This window comes from Otolemur garnettii, unplaced genomic scaffold, assembly GCF_000181295.1.
Source record: "Otolemur garnettii isolate 467f Iridium unplaced genomic scaffold, OtoGar3 scaffold00007, whole genome shotgun sequence".
Lineage (NCBI taxonomy): Eukaryota > Metazoa > Chordata > Mammalia > Primates > Galagidae > Otolemur > Otolemur garnettii.
The window spans coordinates 644,553-656,094 of NW_003852402.1; the positions used below are offsets into that span (position 1 = coordinate 644,553).

Below are 11,542 nucleotides of genomic sequence, written 5' to 3' on the forward strand. Positions count from 1 at the left end.
GTCATTGTTGTTTGGCGGGTCCGGGCTGGGGATTTGAACCCACCACCTTAGGTGTACGTGGCTGGCGCCTTAGCCGGTTGAGCTATAGGTGCCGAGCTGAAAATTCAATTTCTTAATATTTTATTGGACATACATAGATATATGATTTATTTTTATATATTGATCTGTATCTTGCAGCCTTGCCAACATCAGTTCTTTGCTCTGACAGCTTCACTCTGTGTTCCTTCTGATCCCCAAGATGATGTGGACATCTTTTCTTTTTGTCTGGTTGCTGGTCTACAACACGCAATGTTAAACGGAAATGTTGAAAGGATGTGCGTTGATTCTGATCTCACAAGGAGAAAGCATTTACTTACTTACCACTGAGTGGGTTTTTTTATAGGCAAAGGCAGTTCTTTTCTATTTATAATTGCTGAATGTAAGTTAGATTTTGTCAGATGGTTTTCCTGTACCTACTGAAATAATTATGCAATTTTTTCTTTTTAGTTTGTTAATGTGATGCCTGACATGGATTATTAAATCAGCTTTTCATTCCCAGGAAAAACCCTTCTTGGTATATGTTCATGAATGATGCTGGTAGGCAGTTTTACTTTCTTGTCTTTGCGGAGATGTTTTGGTATTGGTGTAGTGCCATAAAATGACTTTGGAATTAGATTTCCTTCAGTCGAACTGATTGCGCATAATTGGTTTTATTTCTTCCGGAAATATCTGACAGAATTTACCAGTGAAGTTATCCAGGCAAGAAAACAGGCAAGGAATTTTTGTGGGTAATGTTTTTTAACTATAAGTCCAATTTCATGAAGTCAATTTTTAAATTCTTACTGAGTGAGCTTTGGTAATTTGTCTTTCAACAAATATGTTCATTTTATATAATTCGTTGTCTTTACTAGCACAAAGTTGTTCATAACTGCTGTATTAGTCAGGGTTCTCCAGAGAAACAGAACCAATAGAATCACAGTATGTATGGGGTGGGGAGAGAGAAATTACAAAAAATAGGTTCATGCCATTGTGGAGGCTGGAGGAGCTCCCTCAGTAAGCTGGCGACCCAGGAGGGCCAGTGGTATAAGTTACAGTCTGAGCCAGCAGGCTCAAGACCCAAGAAGACCAGATATTTCAGTTAGAGTCCAGAGGCAGGAAAAGACTGATATCCCAGATCAAGGCAGTGAGGCCAGAGGAGATTTCTCTTACTAGCAGGGATGGGGAGTGCCTGGCCTATCTGTCTCATGCAGGCCTTCAAGGCACTAGAAGCTCCAGCAGGCTCCAGATCTGTAGCAGGCTACAGAGGGTAGTGTACTTCCTCAGCCTGTTTTATAGATTCTGTCTGGTTTTTAGTTCTTTCAGGTAGGAAGTACATCTAGCCCCTGTAATTCCATCCTGGCTGATGTGTGGAATGCTCTTTCATCCCCCCTCAGCCTAGCTAATCCATAAGATAACATTCTACATTTTAAAATGTTAAGATTTAGCCAACTGACACAAAATGCCCACCTAAATGGCAATTCCCCTGCCCCAAACACTCCCTGAGTATCAGGGAGTGGGGTGGACCAGCACCCAGGTGGCAGAGGGAGGGGGGGCATTGCGGATGGCCCTGCGTATGTGCCAGTGAAGACCCCTTTCTATTTTCAGAGCAAAATAGATCAAATATAAAACACACACAGATGATTTTCATAGATGTCTGCCCTTTCATTTATGTATATTTTTTACGACTGCATTCAAAGTTATCATTTTTGCATTCTGGGAGAGGTGCTATAAATGGTAAAAGAATTTCTAAATATCAGATATAATTTAAAATTTTCCATTATTATACATGTTCACAAAATCAAATTACAACAGTATAGAACTATAAGTTATAAGCTTCACCACGGCATAAATGATTTCTCTTGTTAGTAGAAACATGATCGTACATAAAACCACTTCTATTTCACAGAAGTGTAGAGAGTGTCTGAGATCATCCATAGCCTGTGACAGGCACTTCACAACTGATGGAGCGATGGGCTGTGGAAGAGTAAAACACCTGTCTGCAGCAGGCACAGAGGTTGTGAATGTCATCAGTTTGCTGGGTGTTTCCTCCCATTTTCTCTGTATACTCAGTCACATAAATGTACTTTTCTGTACATAAAAATATGTAATTTTTAAATAAAACTGTGAGATCATACAAACACCTTTGTCTTGCTTTTCCCCTACTGAATACATTACAGCCATCTTAGCACTACATATAATGACATAGACTTTACCACTAAATCTATCTTATGAATATTTTAGTTATATTTTATCTAGGATTTTGGGTTGTGAACTACATTCGTCTAACAGTGATTTTCAACCTTTCTTACTTTGTAGTACAATTGAACCTAAACTTCCATGGCACACTTATGTTGATCAAAACAAACAAAAAAGAGTAAAACAAAAGAATATATTTATTGTGCTTTGAACTTCTTTCAAAAATAATTAATGATCTTTAAAAAAAAATTTTTTTTTTGAGACAGAGCCTCAAGCTATCGCCCTGGGTAGAGTGCTGTGGCATCACAGCTCACAGCAACCGTTAACTCCTGGGCTCTACCTCCCAAGTAGCTGGGACTACAGGCGCCCACCACAATGCCCAGCTATTTTCTGGTTGCAGCCATCATCATTGTTGTTTGGTGGGTCCAGGCTAGATTTGAACCCCCAACTCAGGTGTATGTGGCTGGCACCTTAGCTGCTTGAGCCACAGGCGCCAAACCAATCTTTTGAGGCACACTAGTTAAAAATCACTGTTCTAGTCTTGGCGCCTGTAGCTCAGTGGCTAGGGCATCAGCCACATACACCAGAGGTGGCGGGTTCAAATCCAGCCTGGGCCTGCCAAATGACAACTACAACTAAAAAATAGCTGGGCATTGTGGTGGGTACCTGTAGTCCTAGCTACTTAGGAGGCTGAGGCAAGAGAATTGCTTAAGCCCAAGAGTTTGAGGTTGCTGTGAGCTGTGATACCACAGCACTCTACCAAGGGTGACAGCCTGAGACTGTCTCAAAACAAAAAGAAAAAAAAAATCACTGTTCTAATACTTCAGTCAAATGACAACTCATGGGGGCGGCACCCACAGCATAGTGGTTATGGCACTGACCACATGCACTGAGGGTAGCAGGTTGGAACCCACCCACCCCCCCGCCCCATCCGGCCAGCTAAACATTAACTGACAACTGCAACAACAACAAAATAGCCAGGCGTTGTGGCAGGCACTTGTAGTCCCAGTTACTTAAGCTCAAAAGAGTCTGAGGTTGCTGTGAGCTGTGATGCCTTAGCACTCCACCAAGGGCGACATAGTAATACTGTGTCTCAGGAAAAAAAAATATGAGAGCTCATGTATCTAGTAGTGAGTTTATGTTACTGTCTATTAAATATATGAAAGTTATCAAACCATTACCTTGGTGGTAGACTGTCCATCATTTTTGATGTCTTGTGCATGGTTCCAATTCCCTGTCACTTGGGGAGACTGTAAAATGATTTCTTCTGGAAACAATACTTTTAAAACAGGAAAAGGTAAGAGTATAGATCTTACTGAAAAGCTCAGACATAAATGCTTATGAATGGACCTAAAGTAATTCATATTCTGTTCATTCCTTTCTGGACCCCTACTTTGTACTATTCTTAAACTACAGAATTATACTGAGTGCTGCATTTTCTTTCCAACAAAGCTACAAACACCATGAATTTGTTTTCAGTTCTTTAACCATGCTATTTTTAGTTGCTTAGTAAGTTGATACAACAAGGTAATACTGAAATTCCCCAACAGATAATTTAAAAAATACTACTGTATATTTTACCTTTCATATTATGATTAAAGAAGCTGTTTTATACAAAACTTTACATAAAGCCTATAAAAATACTCTGGGAAGATGTAATATTATCACTCTATAAAAATAATACCTTTTACACCTAAGTGGATGACTTGTTCAAGTGCAAAGTGGCACCGTCTGCTTGTGGTCCTGCCAGAAATAAAACATAAAATAACCTTAAGTTTAGAACTATTATGGCTAGTATAAGTCACAGAAATTTGATTACATAATCTTTAAATCAATATACTAAAGTAACCTCTATAGAATACTTATAAATGAGGACTGAATTAGAGATCAGGTCTTATAAGGTCTCAAAGGCACCACTAAAAACTTACATCTGAGGGACTGAGGGGTTACTGTACTCCAAGTGTCTAAACAAAACACAAAAATTAGAAGTTTTATTAAAAACCTTTAAATAGAAATATCCTACAGATCAGGACAGCAGGAACTCCTCCCTTTCTGAGAATATTTCTATTCTAACAGAGAAAGTGAACTAAAACACACAAAGAAAATACAGCCTACAGAGCGCGAAGGAAATATTGAAATTACTGTGTCAGCCGAAAAGCAATTTTGAGCCAGGCATGGTGGCTCTTGTGGTCCAGCTGTTCAGGAGACTGAGGCAAGAAGATCTCCTGAGCCCAGGAGCCAGAGGCCATTGCGAGCTGTGACTGTGTTTCCAGGGCCACAGAGTGCAACCCTGTCTCAAACAAACAAAAAGACAAAGCCACAAAGAGACAGAAAGCCATGAAAGATAAAACAGACCAGGGGACCAAGAGGGCAGTAAGCAGAACCCTGGAGGAGGAGCAGAAAGAGAAAGACACATGGTGAAAGAATTTTCCAGAGTACAAACTGCTGTTCAAGACAAAGACTTAATATTGCAAGATGACAATTCTCCTTATATTTTAATATCATTGCACAAAGATGTAAGAATATTGCTTTGCTGTAATAGTAAAAATCTGGGAGCCTCTGTGCCCAGTAATAATTGCTGGCTGAGCAGCTTATGATGCATCTGACAAGACAACTCCATCCAGCACTGAACACCTGTGCCAGGAAGGAAGAGCCTCACATCAGTGACCTTGACTTCCACCATTAGAAGCGAGAAAAAGAAGAGCAAACAAAACAAAAAAAGCAGGAGAAATAATAAAAATGAGAACAACAATCAGTGAAACAGAGAGAAGGAAGACACCAGAGAACACCCATAAAGCCAGGGGTGGGTTCTTTGATAAGGCAAATAAAACTGACAGACCTCAAGCCAGGCTGATGAGGGGAAATGACACAAATTGCCAATATAAGGGACAAGAAATGTGACATCACTGTAGATATTAAAAGGATAATAAAGTAACAGTATGAATATCTTTATGCAAGTAAATTAGACAACTTGGATGAAACGGACAAATCAAGGAAATAAGCAAGGACACGAAACTGTACCTATGTCCGGCACCTAAAACTGTTAATGAATTACGAGTTCATCTTACAGCTACTAGAACTGGAGATGGATGTAGTTAACTTTTTCACTCCCATATGTAAACTGTAGATTTCTTGGATCTCACAAGAATATAGCTACTTTGTCTCATAAGCTGCCACTCTCCCCATCCCCTGTTGCCTTTGAAATGCTGATGGTTCCAACATTCCCCTTGGAAGAACAGCCACGGCTTGTCTGTGGTTCGTGTTTTTCCCAAATCTTGGCTTAACAAGTGTCCATTGAGATTTTTGAATCATTTCAGTTGAGGTCAACAAAGATTACATACAATGGCAAAAGAGCACACAGAAAGATGTTCCATATTGTCACCAGAGAAATACAAATTAAAACCATAACGAAATATCACTATGTACCTACTGGAATGGCTTCACATTCTAGAGTAAAAACGGGTCATTAGAAAGATGGGTCCACAAAACAGCTGCAAGCTCTGCCCACCATGACTGAGGCCACATGCCTCCTCCAAAGGCTGCCCTTCAGCGTGGTCCAGAGCCCACCAGCTCACCAAGCACTCAGCCCCAGCCACAGAAGCTGTGGAGTTGGTGTCCACACTTTTTATGCCTCTCACCTTGAGCAGCATATCCTGGGCCTCAGGTGTCTCTTCCATAATCAACAAACATCTCTCTCTTCATCCTACCCTCCCTGCTTTCGTGGCCGAACACCCCAAAAAGAAACCAACTATGACTCTTCATTTCTCCAGTCTGTTCATAACACATTCTAATCTGGCTACAGCCCAGATACTGGATGACTTCTCTGACAGATAGGAAAAGCACTATTATAACAACAACAACAAAAATCAATAAATTTGGCTCTGTGCCCATAACACAATGGTTACAGTGTCAGCCACATACACTGAGGCTGGTGGGTTTGAACCCAGCCCAGGCCAGCTAAACATCAACGAAAACTGCAACAAGACAACAGCTGGGCATTGTGGTGGGTGCCTGTAGTCCCAGTTACTTGGGAGGATGAGGCAAGAGAAGCGCTTAAGCCCAAGAGTTGGAGGTTGCTGTGAGCTGTGATGCTACAGCACTCTACTGAGGGCGACATAGTGAGACTCTGTCTCAAAAAAAAAAAATCAATAAATTTGACTACATTAAAATTAATGCCTATTAGAGGACATTTTACAGACAGTCAAAGGATACAGAAAGGACTCCTACAAATAATAAAAATTAGGTAAGTTAATCAATAAAAAAGAGCACAAAAGACATGAGCAGTTCACAGAAGATGAACAAACACTCCGTAACTAAGAAACATGGCAATTCCCAGCCTTACAAGCAGTCAGATGTGTGAATCAAGACCGTGATGAGACCCACACCTCCCACCTCCCACCCAGCAACTCCACCCCAAATACATAGCAGTTTGTTTCTGAGCACAACAAACATACAACGAAAATGTTCATGATGAGGCCAAGCATGGTGGTTCATGCCTGTAATCCTAGTACTCTGGGAGGCCGAGTCCAGTAGATTGTCTGAGCTTATGAGTTTGAGACTAGCTTGAGCTAGAGCCAGATCCCCATCTCTAGAAATAGCCAGGCGTTGTGGTGGGAGCCTACAGTCCCAGCTACTTCGGAGGCTGGGGCAAGAGAATCATTTGAGCCCAAGAGTTTGAGGTTGCTGTGAGCTATGATGCCACAGCACTCTACCGAGGGTGACAAAGTGAGACTCTGTCTCAAAAAACAAAAAAAAAGTACACAATAGAAAAACAGATATAGGGAGGGAATATTCATACAAGAGCATAAATGCAGTGCCAAAAACAAATGAGCACAAGTTATAGGCAGCAGTATGGAGAAATATCAGTGACAATGTTTAGTAAAAAATGCAACCTGTATGAAGTACATGCAGCAACCTATTCCTTTTATAAAGTTCAAAATGATTAAAACTAAAGGCTACATTTCTCGTGTGTATGTATACACAGATACAAACTATTTCTTTAAAAAGTTAAGGGAAAGAATTTTTCTTTCAAAACTGGGGCTCCCCTGGCTCAGTGCCCGTACGTAGCACAGTGGTCACAGTGCCAGCCATATGCACTGAGGCTGGCAGGTTCGAATCCGGCCCAGGCCAGCTAAACAATGACAATTGCAACAACAACAACAACAACAACAGCCAGGCGCTGTGGTTGGTACCTGTAGTGCCAGCTACTTGGGAGGCTGCCGGCAAAAGAACTGCTTAATCCTGAGAGTTAGAGGTTGCTGTGAGCTGTGATGCCATAGCACTGCACTCTACTCAGGGTGACATAGTGAGACTCTGTCTCAAAAATAAATAAATAAATAAAAAATTAGGTCTCCTGTGGAGGAAGGGCAGCTGGGTGAGGAAGCAGCAACTCTCTCAGCCACAATATGAACAAGGCCAGGGAGCCAGCAGTTGACAGGGAAGGTGTGGCATGAGCCAAGGATCTGGTGCATGCATGGTCCAAATAAGAATGAGCGCAAATGTACACACCTTCACATCTCAAGAGCTACTTGGAAACAATGCTGTTCACATGTGTATGTAAAACTGGCAGATGGAGCCCAGCCCCTCCACACAGCCATAGGCCCTGTGGGCACCCCCTACACCACCAAGATAAGATGCCAGCCATCACCTTGACCTGAGGGGCTGCCTGATCAAGTGAAGAAACAACTGAATCAAGACCTGGGGAAAGCATTACCTGTTATATGTAAATTCCACATCCATAGGTTCAAAGTTATATGCTTGTTCAAATTCTGGATTTAGTTTGAGAGTTACGTCTTCTTCATGAATCTAAAAAAGAAACAAATTATTTAACTTTCATAACATTAGATTTCTTGGAATGATCTTTTATCTACATCCAGCAACACATCATGAAAAGTTCATTCTTCAGCTTTGAGCTGAATTTGGTATCTGCAAAATTAGCTGAAAAGGATCAAATGGTTATGCCATTAAATTACATACACAGGCGCTGCTACAGCAGAGCCATGGTAGAAAGGTCCTTGTGAAAGCCCTCCTGGTGGTGCAGGGGACCAGCTACCCTGGGAAGCCTCCAGCCTAAAATACAAGTTCTCTAATGTTCAAGCAGGAAAGAAAGGAAAATTTTCAGAAAATATGAGATAAAAAATTAGAAGGAAAACTTTGAGCTAAAAAAAGAGCTCAAATTCTTTTCCAGGTGACTAAGGTAGGTGGTTTCTTGAGGGCCAGGGCTGACACCCAAAAAGGTTGTCCTGAGCTGTGAGCTGAGCCCACTGGTCTGGATAAACCTGCAGCTGGCAGGTTCACTGGTGTGCAAGGCCCTCTCACTCTCAGCAGGAGCCCCACTTCTCCTGAGGAGACAGGCTCTGCTCAGGTCCCTAAGTTCTCCACAGATCAAGAGAAACAAAGACAAATCTCTGACCAGAGGTCACCAAGCATGCAAAGAAATAGGAGTAGGGTCAGTGCAGGTAGCCGAGGACCCTGGACACTGACAGGACTACCTGAAGGAACAAACTACATGGAAAATGGGAAGTAGCAATACAAGGACCAGATAAGATGAGAAACACCAGAGGGCAGCATGGACATGGCCTGGAGGCAGGGGTCAGCACTGGGCACTGGATTGGCCAAAGGAGCCACCTCACCCTGGTGGGCACACAGCCCACCAGCAGTAGAGAACAGCCCCTCTAGGGACTATCCCAACAGCTTGTGCCTTGCTGAGTGGTCACAGGAGTGATCAACATGGTTTTCGGGGACAGTGGCTCATTCCAGATGTGTCTTCTGCATATCACAGCAGCCCACATCACTGCTCTGGCCAGGAAATTAGATCACAGAGAACCAAGTACAGCCATGGCCTGAGGCCCGAGAATATATGACCTTTACTGTGAACACCACAGCCCTGGAGCAGCAGCTTCAAGGACAGTGGGGCATCCTGCTAAAGGACCTCCAAGGGGCCTGATCCCTCCTGAGGCCCCGGTGGCTGCAGCCTCATCTCCGAATTAGTCCCTCAGGGTGCTGGCTGCCCATAGCCAGACTGTGAGGCTCAGAAACCAGGGGTGGAAGAGGGTGGAGGAGGGTGGGTGCCCCACTCCTATGATCCTGACTCTACCGCTTTTGTGGTTTTGGCACCCAAGGCCTCCCTCTCGGCAGACCTGGTCTACTCTTTGGAAGCCATGATGGTCACTTGGCCATTCTGGGCTTCTCATGCCACCTTGGTTAACAGCAAAAGTGAGCTATGCAGAGCCAGTGAGTGCAGGGGGTCCTGCAGCACAGGCTGAATGGCGGCTGTTATGCACAGGCAGGAGTGCCCATTGCACAGCCACGTCACCAGAGAGTGCACAAGTGGGAGGCACAGGACAGGGGGACCCAATTGCAGGGCTGCTGAACTTGGAGAGTTGGGAACAGGCAGAAGGGGAATCACTAATTCTAGTGCTGGTCTCACTGTCAACTGGATCAATTCTTCTCCCACATGCTAGATGATGCCCCCACCCCCCCGACGGTGTGTACACAGCAGTTAACTTTTTTTTTTTTTTGGAGACAGAGCCTCAAGCTGTCCCCCTGGGTAGAGTCCCGTGGCATCACAGCTCACAGCAACCTCCGACTTCTGGGCTCAAGTGAGTCTCCTGCCTCAGCCTCCCAAGTAGCTGGGACCACAGGTGCCTGCCACAACGCCCGGCTATTTTTTGGTTGCAGCCGTCATTGTTCTTTGGCAGGCCCGGGCTGGATTCGAACCCGCCACCTTAGGTGTATGTGGCTGGTGCCTTAGCCACTTGAGCCACAGGTGCCGAGCCAGCAGTTAACTTTTGGATCGAGTCCACAGCTATAGGCAATCCAGACAGTCCGAGTGCCTGGAAAGAGATGCTCCCAAGACTTAGGATCTAGAGATGGTGTAGTGGCAGGACTCTGGATATGACCTTCAGGAGAAAGTAGGGTATTTGCTGCATATAGATAAGCACGGAAGTTTGTGAAGGTTCTTCATAAGATCAAGTACAAGAAGGTGGTATGCACTTTTGTGCAAGAAAGATGCTTTTGTCCTGGCTCCTAGAACCCAACCCCCCTTTTGATACTGGGACTATGGGCTCCAGTGAGCCGCCCCCAAGATGCAGAAAGTGTCAGGTGTTCCTTGTCCTGTGGCTGGAGTTCATGTCATGACCAGTTAAGGACTCTGGACTCTTGGTCAGAATCCAGCTGCCCTGGGCACAGGGATGGAGGATCCTAAATGGCAGCCAAAGCACTGGCATCTGGCACTGAGACGCAGCCCTGCATCTGTGCTGGTTTTTATGTGGGGTTGGGGGAGCCATGTTCCCAAGACCAGACCTTACACTTTTTTGCTGTGATTTACACAACAAACTCTCCCTGACCTCTGTTCTCCAACCCTGGCTTACTCACTTTAGGGCAATTGTGGGAGCTGCCCACTATTCTCAAAACAATGTTCCTTTTGCTCCTACCAGACAGTGCAGGCTTCTTACATGCAGTGAAGCCGTAATTGCCGTAACTAGCTGTGCAGCCTAGCTGAGGACATCCACACTCCCCAGCTGTGAGGCACCAGCATCTATGACACTGCTCAGGCCCTTCATGCCACCTGAAATGACCTTCCAAGCCCTTCCTAGACATCACATTTTTGTATTTTGGTCATTTAAGGTCATCTCAGACGCCACCTCTGGCTCTTCTTAAGCAGACTGAACTTCCCTGTAGCAAGGACATGACATTCCTCTCACCTCCACTGCCTTCCCCTCTGAGATTTTTTACCCTCCTCATACTGGAGGCAAACGTGTCTCATGAGTTACTACGAGATCTCTAAAAACCTGTCGAGATTGTGTCCTCTGGGAAAATACCACATTGTAAGAACTGAGCCACAGCGGAACGGATTAAGGTGCAGAAGGGAGAAAACGAGGTGGGAAGGGTCAGAGGTCACTCTTCTCTGGATCCTTATCAGACTCTGCTAGATCTTTCAACCCTTTCCTCTGCAGAGCAAAGGCTTCAGCATTTTTCCTTTTTTTACTTTACTACATTAAGTGATATGTGTGTCCTCTACTTGTGCACATCCCAGTGCCAAAATCAGGATGTGAGCTGTAAAAATCACCCGAGAGCCACAGGTGCCACAGGCAAAATGACTTGGAGCATCAGAATTGGGTAAGCCAATAAAATCCCCTCACACAAGCATCAGAGCTACAGACTCTCACATGTATTTTTCTTATTTTATTTTATTTTATTTATTTATTTTTTTTGGAGACAGAGCCTCAAGCTGTCCCCCTGGGTAGAGTGCCGTGGCATTACAGCTCACAGCAACCTCCAACTCCTGGGCTCAAGCGAGCCTCCTGCCTCCGCCTCCCAAGTAGCT

The 11,542-nt window shown here is 44.1% G+C and overlaps 1 protein-coding gene across 1 annotated transcript in view; it reads right to left on the bottom strand.

The window, feature by feature from the left end:
* Nucleotides 1–11,542, bottom strand: part of MOV10L1 (Mov10 RISC complex RNA helicase like 1) — a 76,334-nt gene that overhangs the window by 23,272 nt on the left and 41,520 nt on the right. Inside the window, exons 13-16 of the mRNA XM_023509352.1 lie at nt 7,928–8,019; nt 3,899–3,957; nt 3,396–3,493; nt 591–593 (exon numbers count right to left, since the gene is read on the bottom strand). Of these exons, the coding sequence (XP_023365120.1) occupies nt 591–593; nt 3,396–3,493; nt 3,899–3,957; nt 7,928–8,019 (252 nt within the window). The remainder of the gene's footprint in view (nt 1–590; nt 594–3,395; nt 3,494–3,898; nt 3,958–7,927; nt 8,020–11,542) is intronic.